Source organism: Molossus molossus, unplaced genomic scaffold (assembly GCF_014108415.1).
Source record: "Molossus molossus isolate mMolMol1 unplaced genomic scaffold, mMolMol1.p scaffold_m16_p_21, whole genome shotgun sequence".
Classification (NCBI taxonomy): domain Eukaryota; kingdom Metazoa; phylum Chordata; class Mammalia; order Chiroptera; family Molossidae; genus Molossus; species Molossus molossus.
Window position 1 is genome coordinate 19,323,491 of NW_023425357.1, and position 17,692 is coordinate 19,341,182.

Below are 17,692 nucleotides of genomic sequence, written 5' to 3' on the forward strand. Positions count from 1 at the left end.
TGTCAGCCCATGGACTGATGGGTTGCAGGTTCAGTTCCAGCCAAGGGCATGTACCTCTGTTGCATTTCGTCCCTGGCCTTGGTCGGGGTCATGCGGAGGGCAACCAGTCAATATGTCCCTCTCATGTTGATGTTTCTGTCTCTCCCTTTTTTTCTCTCTCCTTCCCACTCTAAAGATAAACAGAAAAATATCCTTGGGTGAGGATTAAAAAAATAATAATAATAAATAAAATTAAATAAAGATTCAAGTTCTGTGCAGAGGAGAAGAAATGAGCTGGCCTTGTGTCTTGAACTAGAGGGTCATTTGTAAAATGTGAGGCGATGATTTTAACATTCTGGAACTTCATAGGTGCTAAATAGCTGAATGGAGAAGCAGGTGTGTGGATGAACTTGCAGGAAAAGTGTGAAAGGGCAGATTTGGGCTCTATTTTACTTGTAGTCGTGGAATTCATTTGAGCAAATACCATTTACCTGTTGGATGTAGAGTCTGGTTATATCTGCCGAAGGAGGTAAATCTTTAATTTCTTGACCCCAAAGTCTTTTCTTTCTGTTCATTCCAGTTGAGCCTTTTCTGGCCTGATCTTTCCCCGCATGGCTGGCCAGAAAAGAGATTTGGTTTCTGACTTTGAGCAGCTTTGCCTTGCTTATATTAGGCATCAAGTCAAGACTCATTGAATGGAATTTGTGGCTCCTATAGAAATAAAACCCAAGGGCCTGTTTTATTGATAACTTTCTGGACCTTTGATGCTTCCCACACATTTCTAGTTTATTTCAGTGACTGATCTTCCCCTCCAGGATCCCTAAATGTTCTGCAACTGGATTTATATCATGGCTAGTGCCCCACAGGGATCGTGAAGCAACCATTTTAATGTGCTGACTGCTTTGAATGGTTCATCTCAGGCAGCTGAATATTATATTGGGAACCAAAATGGTCATTATAGCACAATTTACTTACTATGGTTAGACATTGAGCCAGTTTCTCAAAGAAAATCCCAATATTTAAACATACTTCTGGCCAAAATATGCACAATAACGATATTGTGTATAGTGTGCACTTAATGTCAAAGGTCTTAAAGGTAAAAGCAACCTACTTATCTGCCATCCTTTTGGATGTGACCTTCACAGGATGAAATTCCACCTGAAATTGCATGGTGAGGAGGAACAACCGCAGCCTCAGCATCTAAACTTGTTTTCACTGTTAACCATTTTTGATATTACATGGTCATATAATTTTAAGTTTTTCATCCTGAATGTGTTGTTTTATATTCAATACAATGTTACCTTCAGAAATTACTTAGGTTGGATTGTTTGTTCCCATATGGCCAAGCCTTTTAATCTTTTTAAAATCCTTCTGTGTGTTCCCTTGCTGTCACTTGTGGCTTCTTACTGCTAACATTGTACCTTTTTGCAGGAACCATTGATTTCTTTAGGCTTCCCTCCCCCAACCTTAAAGTTGTTGCCTGTTATTTGCTCTGCTCCAGGAGAATACACCTAAGCCTGTTGGAATTGTGTTGAAATAAAGCTGTGAATGAGATACTGGGTAGTTAGGCTGTTTAGACAAAAGCCTTTCTTGCTACACCCTGCTTCCAGTTGTGTCACTAACCTGAATAACCGTGGCTGTTTATGGAGCAACTGCTATGTGACCGGCTCTGTAAACTTTCCAAGGACTAAACACTTTAATCCTGTAACAAATGTAGGAAATTGAGTAAGATGCTATTTTAACCCCATTTTATATGTTCGCATAGTTTATTAAAGTATTGTCTTTAGTCAGCCCAGGGCTTTTCCCTCAAATTCATGTTGTTCTGCACTGCAGTCTCCTGAGCAGTAATTCCGGACCTTTTCAGAGCTGTTTGTACCAGGGCACACTCCGCCCACCTACCCCCAGGTTTTGGTTTAATTGGCCTGCTTTGAGGTGTCCTGGAATCTGAATTTTTAAAAGCATCTCAGATGTGCCCAGTTAGGGCTGGGAACCCCTGGTAGAACCTACACTGTTCTGCAGACTGCTTGTGGGGGAACTTTGCTTTATAGTCTCATTGCTGGAGCTCATCTAGTTAAGTCCTTGTACCTTTTGCTGAGATTTTTGAGCAGTAATCTTTCACTCTCTCTTTTTTTGAGCTCTAGGGTAAGAAATATTAAAAGTGTTTTCACATGGAAAACGGTTTTTGGTTAGCATTGGCTTTCACTTGGCCTAAGTCAGCAAATAGCTTTCACTATTAAACTATCTATTTTCTTGTTCTGGTTTTTAGAGACACGTAATTACTATTTTAATAAAATGCTTACAAATCACTCTTCATTTTGATTTTATGTATTTTTTCCCCACTGAGTTAAAAGTATTTAACAGATGTTATTCTTTCCTGTGTAGAGATGGGTTACTTGGAAAACAAATAGGAAAGAAATGACTATATCTGTAGACACTTTGGAGTTCATGTTCTCACCTTAGGGTACCTGGCCCTGCTGCCCCCTCTGCACTTAAGCTTTAGCCAGGAAGGTCTTTCTGCCAGCTCTGATTGTCTCGGGGTGCCACCCCTTCTGTTCTTGTGTCTGAAGACCCTTCCTGTAGCTCTTGGCTTGGATGGCCCCTTTTCTAGTTAGACCTCAGTTCTGCTATTGTTTCTGGACCACCAGAAATCATGGCCCCTGCCTTATTTTCTTTGAAATTATTTATTTGTTCTCCTATGAGGCCAGAATTTCTCACATCTGTGGATGCTGCTCAGTACCTCTGGACAGCTCCTTAATAGCCCCCAGCTTGATAGGGAGATGGTGGACAGTTGGTTTTTCTAAATTCTAATAATGATGTTCCTTGCAGAAAAATTGAAAAACAAAAATTTTTAGTCCCTAACCATAATAAATACTATTAATATTATGGTGCATTTTCTTTTTTTATTTTTCAGTGCCTGTTTATGTATATACACAATTGACATATTAAATTCTACCTTGTTTCAGAACATACTAATAGAAACAGAGACCAAAGGGATGATTACCAGAAGGGAGAGGGTGGAGGGATGGGTGAAAAAAGTGAAAGAGAATATAGTCAATAATACTGTGATAAGTGACAGATGATTTGCATCTTTGACAGATGATTACTAGAATTAGTAAGGTTATCACATTGTAAAGTATAAAAATGTCAAATCACTAGATTGTGTACCCCAAGCTAATGTAATATTATATACCAACTATGCTTAACTTTTTAAAAAAGTAAATAAAAATTGCCTGGCTGGTGTGGCTCAGTGGTTGAGCATCAACCCATGCACCAAGAGGTCACTTATTTTATTCCCGGTCAGGGCACCCAGGGGCATGCCGGAGGTGGCCAGTCGATGTTCTTTCTCCGATGTTTCTCTCTCTCTCTCTCCTTCTCCCTTCCTCTCTCTCTCAAATCAATAAAGAAAAAATATAAATAAATAAATAAGTAAATAAATAAATAAAAACACTTTTAAAAAAGTAAATAAAAATAAATGACCCAGGAAAAAAATTCTACCTTATTTCACTCATGTAAATGTGAGCATTCCCCATGCCTTATGTTTTCTAAAATTATTTTTAAAAGGCTGCGTAATATTTAATCATGGGGATGTAAATTTATTTAAATATTAATCTTAGGGGATATTTATGTTGTTCCTATTTATTTTTGCTCTTGTAAAGCTAAGATGATTCTCCTTGCACGCAAATCGTTGTATCACTGATGATATTCTTAGTATAGATGCTTCCCAGCAGGATTAGTGGATCCAGAGGTACAGATGTAATGAAAATTTGTTGCATGTGCCTAATTGCTGTCAAGACAGTTGCACTTGCTAGTTGGGGATAACATTGTTCCCCTTTTAACATTTTATGAGCAATGACTCGTACAACATTTTGTCTTACTGTAGTTCAAATAATGAACTCTTTAAGCTGCTGTGTGCTCATTTTAGAATAGGTGATTACTTGTCATGGTAGAGCCCCCCCCCTTTTTTTTTTTTAAGATTTTTTTTATTGATTCTTAGAAGCATTGATGTGAGAGTGAAACATGGATTGGCTGCCTCCTGCATGCCCCCTGCCAGCGAGCAAGCCCACAACCCGGGCATGAGCCCTGACCGGAATCGAACTGGCAACCTTTCAGTGCATGGGACACCAACTGAGCCACACCAGCCAGGACATGGTAGAGTCCTTTTTTTTAAATCCTCACCTGAGGATATTTTTCCTTTGCTTCTTTTAGATGGAGAGGGAAGCTGGGAAGGGGGAGAGAGAGTGAGAGAGAGACATTGATGCGAGAGAGACACGTCGATTGGTTGCCTTGGTTGCCTCCCTCATGGAACTAAGGTTGGAGATGGAACCCACAATTGAGGTACATGCCCTTGACCAAGAATTGAACCTTTGACTCTTTGGTCAATGGGCCACTGAGCCTAAACAGCCAGGGCTAGAGTCCATTTTTAAGTGGTGTGTCTATGTGGAAGAGAAGGGTACTCACACCCAACCCAGATTGCAGAATACAGAAACTGATGGCTGTCTGGAGCTTTCCTTGGATTGAATCCACACCAACTCATAAACCTCTGTAGTGATCTGACTGTTCCCTATTGGCCAGATGGCCTTGGAGAAATTCTTGATGAGCATCAGTCCTTATTGTTAAGGTGGAGGTAATGATTACTGTGACCATCACATAGATGCATGTATATATAAGCACGTTGGACAAAAGGTATGATAAGAACTCTACAAAGTGTGGTTATGATAATAGTATTTTTTATTATTTTATTTCCATGGCCTCTTACAAAATGTTCACATCTTAGGCATTCAGTGTGCACCCTGCTTTGTAAGCTTCTCTCATATCAGCCTTTTCATGTTGTTTTCCTTTTGTGTATAGCTGCTTAGTATTCCAAGTGGAGATGTGTCATTTTATTTAACCAGTCCCTTATTAATAACACTTAATTGTTTCTAGTCTTTTGCTAGTACATACATCTCTGTAGTGGAAACCTTGTCTAGATGTCATTTCGAATGTATTTGGGTGTACCTGGGGGTAGAGTTTGGAACTTTCAACTTCATGTGTGAGGGGAAGGCACACCATTCTCTTTTTGTAGGCATTCCCAAGAACCATTGCCTTGTTGCCTGCCTCCTTCATCCCCATCAGTTTCTTTTATTATTACTGGTCATTCATTTAATTACAGCACAGCTAAGACATTGAAACTTTGGGTTCTCAAGATTTAACCATTGCTTTACCAGGTTTTTCTTAAAACCTCCTCTATAACACTTACACATTGAACATTTGCACGCATGCTGCACACCTTGCCCTCTGCTGGGCATTGTGAGGGCACATATGTAAAGGGTTAATTTGAGGGTCCATCTTTTTTTTTTTTTCATCCTCACCTGAGGACATTTTTGCATTTGTCTTCAGATAGAGCAGGAGGGAGAGAGGGAGGAAGAGAGAGAGGGAGAAACATCCATGTGAGACAGACACATCAAGCGATTGCCACCCACACGACCCCAGCCGGGGCTGGGGACAAACTGCAACCAAGGTACGTGCCCTTAGCGGGAATTGAACCCTGGACTCTTGTCCGCGGGCTGACTCTCTAACCGCTGAGCCAAACCCGCCAGGGCGAGGGTCTATCTTAAAAGAACCTAGTGAGTAGGGAAAACAAATCTGCATATACTTTTTTTTTTTTAATCCTCACCCGAGGATATTTTTCTGTTTATCATCAGATAGAGTGGGAAGGAGTGAGGAAGGGAGGGAGGGAGGGAGGGAGGGTGGGAGGGGGAGAGAGAGAGAGACAGACATTGACTGGTTGCCTCCCACAGGACCTGACCAGGCCTGGGGATGAACTGCAACCGAGGCACGTGCCCTTGACTGGAATCGAACCTGTGACTCATTGATCTGTGGGATGATGCTCTAACCGCTGAGCCAAACCAGCCAGGGCAAATCTGTATATACTTTTAGTTAGAGGTAAACATTGCATTTGTTTTAGAGGGATTGTGTTGGGGGTATGAGATGATTAAGAAGGTCTGCTGTAGACCTTCTCTGGTTTCGGCTGGGTGTAGGGGGTTCTGGTTAGAAAGGAGGTTGCTTTTGCCTTAAAAGTCCTAAGGCTTATAGTAGAGAAAAGGTATTGGTTGAAGGTAGAGTTTTTCAACTTTAGCACTATTGAGGTTTTGGTCAAATAATTCTTTGTTTGGGGGCCTGCCCAGTGCACTGTAGGATGTTTATTTAGCAACATTCATGACCTCCACCCACTAGATGCCAGTAGAGTCCCGCCCCCAGTTATGACAACCAAAAAACGTCTCTAGACACAGCCATATCCCCTGGGGGGATTGCCCACTTGAGAACTGCAAAATCACAAGCACTGTTAATTTTTGCCTATTTCATAATGGCAGCAAATGTTACATTTCCGTTCTTTCCTGTAGCCTCTAGGAGTTAGGATTAATGGAAAATAAGACTTTATAGGAAAAATAAGGATAAAAATATAGAAGACTTCTAAAAATTGGGTAAAGGTGTTCAGACTTTCAATAGATGGTAGGAAGCTACTTGTAGGCATCAAAAGGACACTACCCCCCCCCACCCCCACCCCATGTAAAACACCTGAACTCTGAACTCTGAAGTGACTCTGAGGATTTTCCTATCAGGGCTCATTTTCTCATTTTTGTAAGACAGTGCTTATGTTAATACTACTCAGGTAAAAAAAAAAGTGAGGAGGGCACTTACGGTTCAGAGTGCTTTTGATAATGGTGGTCTCTTGGCCCTTTGGTCCAGAAGGGGACACTTGTCACCATGCCCTGATCTGAGGGTGCCCTGGCAGATCGGCTTCTCTACTAGCACAGTGTCCTCCCTCATTGACAGCTTGCTGGCCAACTCTGCCATTGCCCGCACACTTGCAGAGGCCACGGGGAAGATCACAGCTTTACCTGCACTAGACTCTAACTGGAAATGTAGCATTTGCTGCCATTATGAAAACAGGAAGAAACCCACAGTGGTGTTAACAGTGCTTGTGACTTGTCACCAACAGAAAGCAGATGTTTTCGTAGTGCAGTGGATGAGGCAGTTAAGAAATCCTTTATGCTCATCCTTCAGATTATATGACACCTGCTTGCTAAGTGTGTTCAAGAACTTTGTCTTTAAGATCTTAACTGTTTTTAGTATAATTGGCTTTATTTGCAATCCTGTGTATTTTGTGCATTTAATACATATTTCTGGGAAGGGTAGGAGGTTTCATCAAACAGCTACAGGTTTTGTTTATGTTTGTTTTTTGTTTTTCACAAAGAAAGTTAAAACCCCTGCTCTGGTGCTTATTGCCATTTTCAGAGCCACTTCAAATACCTGGTAGTGGCGTGAAGTATGACATTTGGAGACCAAGGGCTCCAGTCAGCTTATCTGTGTTTAGGGGTTCTTCAGTCCCACTGCATGTCAGCATATCCCATTTGGATGACTTTGAATGATCTTAAATAAAATAGATTTTTAATAATTAAAACTCTCTTGTAAAAACTGTGGTTCTTGTCCATGAATATTAAAGTGAGTTTTAAACACAAAGTTTTAAAATGGCCTGAGTAGTATTAGGTTTCTCATCAGATTCATGGACTGAGGAAAACTTTTAAAGAGAAGTGTAAATATCTGAGGGAAAGAATTGGAGGAAGTCATGCTGTCCGACTCATGTCCCTTCTCTAGGCCAATAGTTTATACAGTTTGTCACCTTTGTATCTTACCATTGGAAGGGGTCTTTGAATTTGTCTGATCTAGTTCTGTATACGGTACTGGATTCTTTTTTACATCCTGCTGAAAAAGAGGTTGTAAAGCCCTGGCTGGGTAGCATAATTGGTTGGAGTGTCATCCCAATATGCCAAGGTTTCAGGTTTGAGCCCTGTTCAAGGCACATACAAGAATCAGCCAGTGAATACATAAATAAGTAGAACAACAAGTTGATGTGTCTCTCTGTCTCCCTTTCTTCCTCTCATATCAACTTTTTAAAAAAGATGTGACTGTTCTGATCATGGCAAGCTCCTTTATCTTGAAACACTCTTGCAACATTGGCACCTCCTGGGAGCTTGTTAGAAATGCAGAATCTCAGGCCCCACTTCATACCTTCTGAATCAGAACCTGCATTTTAACAAGATCTGGAGGCATTTTGCACATTACAGTTTGGACGCTGAGGCCTAGTCTCTATTTGGACAGCTGTATCGATTAGAGGGTTAGCTGTCTCAGAGCCAGGGTGCGAGCTGTGAGTCCAGGTAGTGGGACTTTGTAGCTCGGTACTGTCTACCTAGGTATGTGGTGAATGTCAGACCAAAATCACTTTCCTGGCAGCACCACAGAATGGAGTATGTGCCTCGTGACTAGTAGCATACTTCAGAGTCAGATTTCATTCACGGCCTGCTTTGTCAGGCCTTTATTAGACCTGATGGAATACTTTGATGATTGTGTAGTGCATAATTTGACTACAGAAATTTTACTTTGAAGTAGAGGTGTTTTTAAAAATTTTTTATTAGGTCAATCCTGAATTTTATTAAAATTTGGTGGATACAGTCATATATTTTACAGGTGTGCATTAATTGCCTGTTTTGTGCCCTGGTCGGTTTGGCTCAGCGGTTAGAGCATCGTAGAGCATCGGCCTGCGGTCCAGAGAGACCTGGGTTTGTTTCCCGCTAAGGGCATGTACCTCGGTTGCAGTTCGTCCCCGGCCCTGGTTGGATCGTGTGGGTGGCAACCACTCGATGTGTCCCTTTCACATTGATGTTTCTCTCTCTCTCCCTCCCACTCTGTCTGAAAAAAATATTGAAAAATGTCCTCGTGTGAGGATAAAAAATAATAATAATAATAATTACCTAGTTTGTGCCAGACACTGTTTGAAGTACAGAGGATATGACAGTGAACAAAACAGACAAAAAGTCTCTGCCTCACTGAGCTTCGAGAAGTCCTTGCTCAGAAGGTGACATTCGAGTGTAGATGTGATGGCAGTGAGGAGGCCATTCCAGGCAGAGGGCACAGCCAGGGCAAAGGCCTCCAGGCAGAACCTGGCTGCAGAGTTTACCCTTGGGAGCTGCAGTAGATTGAGCAGAGGGTAGAAGTGAGAGATGGCAGAGAGGGGACAGGAGCCAGGCCCTTGTAGCTCAGGAGAGGCTGGCTGTGAAGATGCAAATAATGATTAGTAGGGACGGGGTGCATGCTGAGTATTCATTTAGAAATAAAGCAAGGAGCTTGCATAAAAAAGGACTTTGAACTTAATGGAAAACATCCCTCAAGGTTGAGTCTGGCTGTCTTTGGAGAGCAGTTTCTCATTGCTTTGCTCTCAGTAGCAGAAGGCGACATTTGGAACTGATCAAGTCTTCATTCTCATGCACATGAAGCTGATGACTGGAGCTCTGCTGTGAGGGTGAGTCAGAGAGCATCTGAGTTGAATGCATAGGTCACATGGGCAAAGTAACTTAACCAAAAATAACCCCCAAAACAGCATTTTTGGGAAATGGAAATGAAGACTGCTTTCATTGTAAACAAAGGAGCAAAGTAAGGATAAAGTCTTTGTGAAAAAGTAGACATTTGGAAAACTAAGAAGAAATGCTTTGGGGAAAAAATACTGAGGAAAACAAATTTTCTTGCTAGTAGTTATAACTTTAAAAAGTTTTCTTTCATGTATTTGTCAGATGTAATGCATACATTTTGATAGGGTAACTCAGCTTTTCCCTTTTTCCTTGTAGCATGGCAATTGGACCTATACCCATAGCTTTTTCTGTTAATCCACACAAGGAGCTTCCTAATTCTCTCTGGGTTTCTTCTTGACTTTGCTGAGAATTGACAAGATGAGGTTACAGTCAAAAACCTGGACATGGGCTGTCAGTGATTCACACCCTGGCTGCAATTAGAATCACCTGGGGAGTTTAGTGCATAAAACAGAAGAAAACCACAACCAGAGTCCTGGCCCCACTCCAGAAATTCTGATTTAATTGGGGTGAGTGGGACTTGGTGTTGGAGTATGTTCTTCCAGTGCCTCAGGGGTTCCACATGCAGCCCAGGTTGAAATCTGCCCTTTCAGTCCAACTCTCCTCATTTCACAAGCTGCGTGCTCTTGGCCACAGCATTGAATGCATTCAACACCATGACTGATGCATTCTCCTCCACTATTCCCTCTTCCCTGCGCATTGAGAGTTAGGAGGCTCGTTTTCTCTTTGTGGCTGTTGGAGATGTTTCAGGGTGGGCAAGCCGGGTGTGTATGGGACATAATAGCAGTCGTGTGTGTGAGCTCAGGGCAGGTGAGGTTTGTCACTAATCCAGACACCTCGGCCTCTCTGTAGGACCAGGATTTAGAATTACTTACCAGGGTTGCTAAGAGAACATGGGGGTTCATATGAGTGAGGCCAAATAGAATGGAATCTGCTGTGGTTATGTTTATTATATAGTTATAAATATCAACCTTCTGAGTTATTTCCCATTGTAATATTTACTATTGGAACTTTTTTAAAAGCTTGCTTTTTGAGTAATTACTTGAACCTATTCTGTTATCTTACTTAATAGGAAAGAAGTTTATTTCTGGAGTATTCTGACCATTGGATGATGAAAGAAACTATGCCAAACCTAAGGCAAACAATTCAATTTAGTTAAATTTTCTGAGTGATTTAAATTTTTAACTGTGTTGATAACATCTTGGTAATGCTATCAAAAGAATTGACTTTTATGGGAGTATTGGATTGGTGGGGTCATTTCCTTGAGTTATGTTAACTTCCAGATCACTAGCCTGGTGGTGAGTTCCTTTTCTGGCGTGGTGTCTCGTGTGGTACAGGACTTGTCTGCACAAAGCAGGGAGGCCTTCCTGCTCTCCAGTGGTTCTGACAAAGGTGGGAGTAGAGAGAGCTGCTGGTGCATGTGGCAGGTGGTCTAACAGCAGTTCTCTGAATGATTGGATGTCGCTCTGTATTCAATGTGGCAAATGCTAGCTTAGCCCGGTAGGAGTCGTGGCCCTCTCCATCCTCTCCTCCTAACTCTCTGCCTCTGCCTCAGTGCCCTGCCTCCAGAGCCTTATTTGGGTGATGGGATCTGTGCTTGCAGTGTACTTACAGGTGCTTTTGATCTGCTCCCACCTACCCTCCAGGTAATGAAGGAAACTAATGAGAACAAAGGCCAGAGAGCTCAGGGGGGAGACATACGTGTCTCAAGTCGAATCTGTATCAGAATCAGGACTGAAAGTCATGCTCCTTTCCCCTTTATTGTGTGTGTGACAGTAGTGTTTTCTTCACCTGTGAAAAGTCACACCTCTTTTGATAAATTTTAAAATCTTAACTTTCCTCTTATTCTTTGAAATTTTGATATACATTCATTGGTCATCTTTTCTTTTAAATCCTACAAGTCATAAATATATTTTGGCTGTAAAATTTTCAAATACAAAATTGTTATTAAGGAGAAAGAAAAGTTACTGCATCCTCCCCACCCCACCCAAGAAAGTCTCCTCGCCCTCCTCCCTGTTCCCAGGTCACTGCAGTAAAGGGTTTGCGTACATCCAGGACCCTTTCCATTCATTACACACAAACACATTTATTTTATTTTTCTTTAATTTTTTTTGTTAATCTTCCCCTGAAGATATTTTTTTAATTAATTTTTAGAGAGAATGGAAGTGGGGGAGAGAGAGAGAAACATCTATATGAGAGAGATACATTGATTGGTTGCCTCCTGCAAGTGCCCTGACTGGGGCCAGGGATAGAACCTGCTATCCAGATATCTATCCTTGACTAGAAATCGAACCCGTGACCCTTCAGTGCGTGAGCCGACACTTTAACCACTGAGCAACACTGGCCAGGGCTAAATACATTCCTTTTAAACCAAAGAAAAGGAGGAGGGGATGGAGTGATACCCTGGCTTGTTTTTTAGTCTTTCTGTATGTTGACAGGCTTTCGTGGTGGTTTTATGACTAGACCGAGTTCATCTGTTAATGCAGTGTCCTTGATTTAGTCGGGTCTCTGTCGGTAGCTATTTAAGATGTTTTCAGCTTGTCACTATTACAAATGCTGCTGCAGCAAGATTCCCCCCCTCCCTTGTACTCAGTTTGATGAATTCCTAGAAATGGAATTGTAATATTTGCTTTTGTAAAACGTACCCTCAACTAGATCCAGTCATATTCTGTCCTTTATGATCGTTTTTAGAACATTTCATGATTTATTCAAGATGTGCAGAAGGACAGTGTTAAGTCCTGCTATGTAATTAATTTTATAGGCTCTGTCTCACATATAGGTTTATAATTCATGACAGCTTGGCTGACATAGTTTTATCCAGTCCAGTGAACCACAGACACAGAACGTAAATCCTCATGTTTGCTTCTAATTCTCTGGGCTGTTTTAAATTTCAGTGGTGAGTAGTAGATTGGTGAAATTTTTGTCTTTCACTGAAAGTGCTTATTATTACACTTGTTTTATAGAAAAATTTGAAACTGCAGTGAACATAAATGACTTTTAAATAACAATGAAAATCATTCCATATGAACCAAATGGGAGAAAATAAGATGATTATATTTTTTCCCTAAAGGTCACTCCAAGAACTGAGACCCCCGTCACCAGTGTCAGTAATAGTTTGGAGAATGCACTGCGTACATCAGCACATTCCACTGAGGAGTCGCTGCCCAAGAGGACTGCAGGAAAACACTCCAAAGGTGAGTCCGTCCACTTGCAGGGTGAAAGGGAAGGAGTTATACCAGAGTGGAGAGGGAGATACTCGTGATGATACTTGTTTAGATGCTTTCAGATCTTTCATAAACGCTGGTCGTAGTAAGGAATGTATCTTGGCTGTAAAAATCTGAAATATTGATGTGTGTAAAGGGCAGAAAATGAAAGTCGTTACACCCTGCTCCCCATCCCACACCAGAATGAGTAGAGTCTAGAGCAGCACTGTCCTGAAGAGCTTTCTGTGATAGTGGGATGGTCTGTTATCTGCATGAACTCTGTCGCCACCAGCCACATGTGCCTTTCAGCACTTTTGAAACATCACTTTATAACTAAGAACCTTAAATTTTATTAATTTTTATTGCAGTTGCCATTGCAGTAGCTCATTGTGGACCATGGCTGCCATATTGGGCAGTGCAGCTCTGGACTGAATGGGGGGCACCTTTCAGACAAAGCTATGAGTTCCCTGGTTTTTTTTGCAGCCACTTGGAAAGTCACAGAGTCAGTTTGCTGTACAGTTGGTGAGCTGTGTGGAGGTGTGGGAGTCTTTCTAGGATGAAGGCGATGTGTAGGACTAGGTGGTTCGGCAGTGAACCCCAAGTCTGCAGAGTCCTCGGAAAGGCCAGGATGACCCTGACTCTGATGGTCATCATTGGCCCCAGGGCATTCCCTCGCTCACTCAGCTGGCCTTTGTTCCTTCCCCTTTTTGTTTGTGTCTCGTAGAACTGAGCTGCGCTAGGTGGGAGCCATGCCTGCTTGTTTTGTGTTTTCCGTTCTGTGTCTCCCTCCTGTCTCAGGCACAGTGCTTTGCACCTCACAGATGCTTAGTAAACACTTTGTTGTTAAATAAAGCCCCCTTTTGACAAAATCATAGCAAGCCACCCTTCCCTGACATGGGTCATATGCTAGATATGGCTGTGTTCTAACATCTATGCCCAGGTTTATGTATACGTGACCATGACATGGTATTAAAACAGTAAATCCTTATAGCAGTCCTGGGAGCGCACAGGCAGCTTGTTTTATGTACTCGGCTCCAGGGACCGTCCTTTCTCAGGATACAGCAGGGCCTCAACTCCTGGATGGGTAGTTGTCACTCAGTGATAGGCACTTTCTTCCTTTAAAACTGCTCTTGTCCTTTTTCCTTCTGTGTGTCATCTAGGGAACAGTGCCTCTGATGGGGTGTTGTTCCCTTTGTCTCCAGACTGTCCAGCATAGAACCCGTACCCTGCACCCTCCTGATCTGAAGGCTGGCCTCTTCTTCACCATAGTATTTTTAACTTGAGACTAATTACCAAGAACCCCTCTTTCCATTTTTTAAATACAGTTGCTGAATATGTGGCTATTATCTCTGACACTCTTCTTGTCTGTGTGTGGGTGCCCAGAGAGACAGTGAGCCAGCTTTTAGCATCGCCTGTGCCAAAACATCATTAATTATCTACAGTATTCTCCATTCAATGGCCATAGGTAATAATAGTTTCTTCTATCCAGAAATTGGCAAGCAAATTTACTTGGTTTTATTAGTCACACTTCTTGTAGTATTCGGCTGGGCCTAGGCTATTTCTCTTCTGGAAGTCTAAAGTCACTTGAAGGTCCGGCCGCTGTGGCTCCGTGGTTGAGCGTCAACCCATGCACCAAGAGGTTGCCGGTTCAGTTCCTGGTCAGGGCACATGCCCATGTTGTGGGCCCGATCCCCAGTGGAGGGCATGCAGGAGGCGGCCAATCGATGTTCTCTTCTTTCTCGCTCCCTCTCTAAAATCAATAAAGGGAGAAAAAAAAAATTTGAAGTCACTTGAAGTATTATTAGTACCAAGTTTTCTCATTATCTTTTCTGTAACCCACATGTGTTTTGGTTTTACTCTGCTTATCTGGAAGTCTTCACTGATACAGTTTAACTTATAAATGAGTTCAGACTTTTACATTTCTTTTGTATCAAAGCTCAGGGAGTAGCAGTAAGGACAGTCTGAAACTCTGATTGCTTTGGTCAGGTCCTGTTCCAAGCTTATTACATAGACTAACCCACATAATTTTCTGAAGAGCTCTGTGGGAGCTCAGTTATAACTATTTAATTCTAACATCAATCCCATGAAGAGAATATTGTCCCATTTACAGATGGAAGAACTGAGTCACAGACAAGTAGCATTCCCAAGGTAAGCATTCCCTAGCGCTAATGCTTATGTTAGACTGAAGAGAACAGAAAACAAAAATCAAGGTGACAGTGTTTAAAAGGGCACATTAAAAAGTGAGTGGTACCCTTTTTTTCTGTACTGTTTATTGTGAAGATTCTGAAGTACTGGCATAGAGACAACAGTGCAATAGTTGCCCACATCTAGCTTTAGCAACAGGTAATCGACGGTGTATTCCTTTGGGGCCTTGAGTTACTCAAGAATGTTGTGCCGGATGTTGTACACACACTGGGAGAGCGAGTCTTCCCAAACCCAGTCACTTGTATTTATTATTATTAAAACTTAGGGAGCTGGTTATAATGTACAAGGTGAGGTGGAAATTACTTTTAATAATAATCCAACTAAAAGAAACTCTGTAACTTTGTTCTTTGGACTTCGAGTAGTTATTATTATTTTTTCCCATTGATTTTTTTTTTTTTTTTTGAGAGTGTGGAAATGAGAGAGGGAGGGAGAGGGAGAGAGACATGGACTGGTTGCCTCCTGCACGACCCCAACTGAGGCCAGGGATCAAACCTGCAACCCAAGTATGTGCCCTTGACTGGGAATTGAATCCCAGACCCTTCGGTCCAAGGGCTGATGCTCTTAACTGCTGAGCCAAACCAGCCAGAGTGAGTAGTTATTTTTTTTTAGTTATCCTTTCGTGAGACAGTGAAAGAGAGTTTCATTGAATTTAATTAAACTACAGATCATTAACCAGAAGTTCTAAGACTTTTTGGTCTCAGGACCCCTTTGTATTCTTAAAAATTGATTCGAAAATACTTTTGTTTATGTAGGTTATATCTATAGATATTTAACACATTATAGATTAAAACTGAAATCTTTTTAACCTAGAGAAATGCTTTTATGTGCTGCTGAGGTTTTTTTATTTGTTGTGCAGTATTATTATGACAAAGATAATTTAAAGACTGAACCCAAAAGTCATGTAGTTTTGTTAAAACAATACCCAACCCCGAGAACTAGTATATGAATTCTAATAAGACAAGAATTATAATGAAACCTAAATTCTAAAATACCAGCAGTATATTATTTTTCTTGGGTTGTATTGGGGATTCTAATGTGTGTTTGGAATTTTGAGAAGCCTTGGTAATTTTAATTTCTCTATTACCTCTTTTATTTTTAAATTTATTTATTTATTTTTATTAATCCTCACCTGAGGATATTTTTACATTTATCTTCTGACAGAGTGGGAGAGATGGAGGGTGAGAGAGGGAGAGAGAGAGAGAGAAACATTGATGTGAGAGAGACACATTGACTGGTTGCCACCCACACAACCCCAACCAGGTCCTGGGCCGAACTGCAACGGAGGTACATGCCCTTGGCCAGAATCGAATCCGGGACTCCATGGTCCACACGCTGACACACTAACCGCTAAGCCAAACCAGCCAGGGCTCTCTCTATTACCTCTTTATTCAACATTTTGTTATGAAGACTTTCAGGCATATAGTAAAGTTCAAATAATTTTACAGTGAATAGCTACCACCTAATCTCACAATTTCATTTTACTTTACTTTCCCTTATCTGCCTATCTCTCCATCCATCCAAACATTGCATTTTTTTTTATGCATTTCCAAGTAAGCTGTTGACAATTAGGGTAGTTTTCTCAACCTGCCATAGTTGTCATGTGTGATCATGTGTGCTGTACACCCACAGCCCACAGCTAAGTTACTAGAAGAAAAATGGGTGGGTCTCTGTTACCACTGAGCCCCTACATCCTGACGTTAGCAGTCTCCTGTCTGAAGTTGTTCTCATGGAAGTTCACAAATGACTCCTTGGTTTTTATCTTCATCTGACATTTGTGATTACCCTCCTCCAGACTTTGTTCTTCCTTGGTTTCTTTTCATTTTTTAAATTGTGGAACATCGCACATACACAAGCATTGGTGTGGCATGCTCCATGGGTCTCCTGACAACACACTGGCCTGGTTTTCCTCCTGCTTTCTGTTTACTTCTGTTTCCTTTGCAATTCCTTCTTCTTCTGCCCCTTAAACATCAGTGCTCTCTGGGCTCTTTACTGGTCCCCACTTAATACGGTCTGAGCCTGTGCTGAAGCCACTGTCAGTTTGCTGATGACTTTAGATCTGTGAGTCCAGCTGAGACTTCTCCTGGACCCCAAACCCCTGTGAACCTGCTGGTCATTGACTATTTCCACTTAGACAGTTCACTGGTACCTCAGTCGGTATGCCTAGAATGCAATCATGACTTTCATTGCTACCCCCTAAATTGGGTTTCCAATATGCATGATTGATACTGTCATTCAGGCCCTTGGGGCAAAACCTAGAAGTCCATGACTGTTCTCCCTCCCTCTTGAAGAGTCCCAGCCCTGATAGTCCTGGCAGGTCTGGCCGTCATAGTTTCTTCTTACCATCCTTGGGCCACCATCCTGGCCCAGGCCTCCATCCTCTCTGCCGCCTGCGGTTTCACCTCTCCAGCCCATCATCTGAACAAGGACCTGCCCAGCATGTCGGATCCTGGCTCCCTGCTTAGGAAGCCTGTCAGCAGCACTGGTGGCAGTAGCTGATGTCGTACAGCACTACCACCACCCGGTGCCACCTTGCAGTTTGCGTGTGTTCACCTAGTTGATACCACAACCCCATGAAGTGGGACCATTATTCCTTTTGTTCATGGATTAAATAACTGCCCCAGGTCACTGAGCTGGAAAGTGTCACGTTTCAAACAGCCCGTCAGACTGCAGAGCCTGTGGGTTTACCTCGACCTGCAGGGAGGCCCAAGTTTCTTGATGTGCCCATTGTGGGACTGGTGGGCTGGCCCCATCTGTGCCCTTGCCTCCTTGTGGCTGTCCTCCCCTCTCTTCTCTGCTCTCCTGTCACCCTCTCTCTCCTGGCTCCCACTCTGACTAAACTTACCCAAACACCATGTGCTCTCATACCTGGGCCTGGGTCACCATGGCACTCTGCCCAGTTGGGCT

At 42.2% G+C, this 17,692-nt stretch overlaps 1 protein-coding gene across 1 annotated transcript in view; it reads left to right on the top strand.

The window, feature by feature from the left end:
• Nucleotides 1-17,692, top strand: part of ZCCHC14 (zinc finger CCHC-type containing 14) — a 59,517-nt gene that overhangs the window by 13,063 nt on the left and 28,762 nt on the right. Inside the window, exon 2 of the mRNA XM_036275465.1 lies at nt 12,451-12,574. Within this exon, the coding sequence (XP_036131358.1) occupies nt 12,451-12,574 (124 nt within the window). The remainder of the gene's footprint in view (nt 1-12,450; nt 12,575-17,692) is intronic.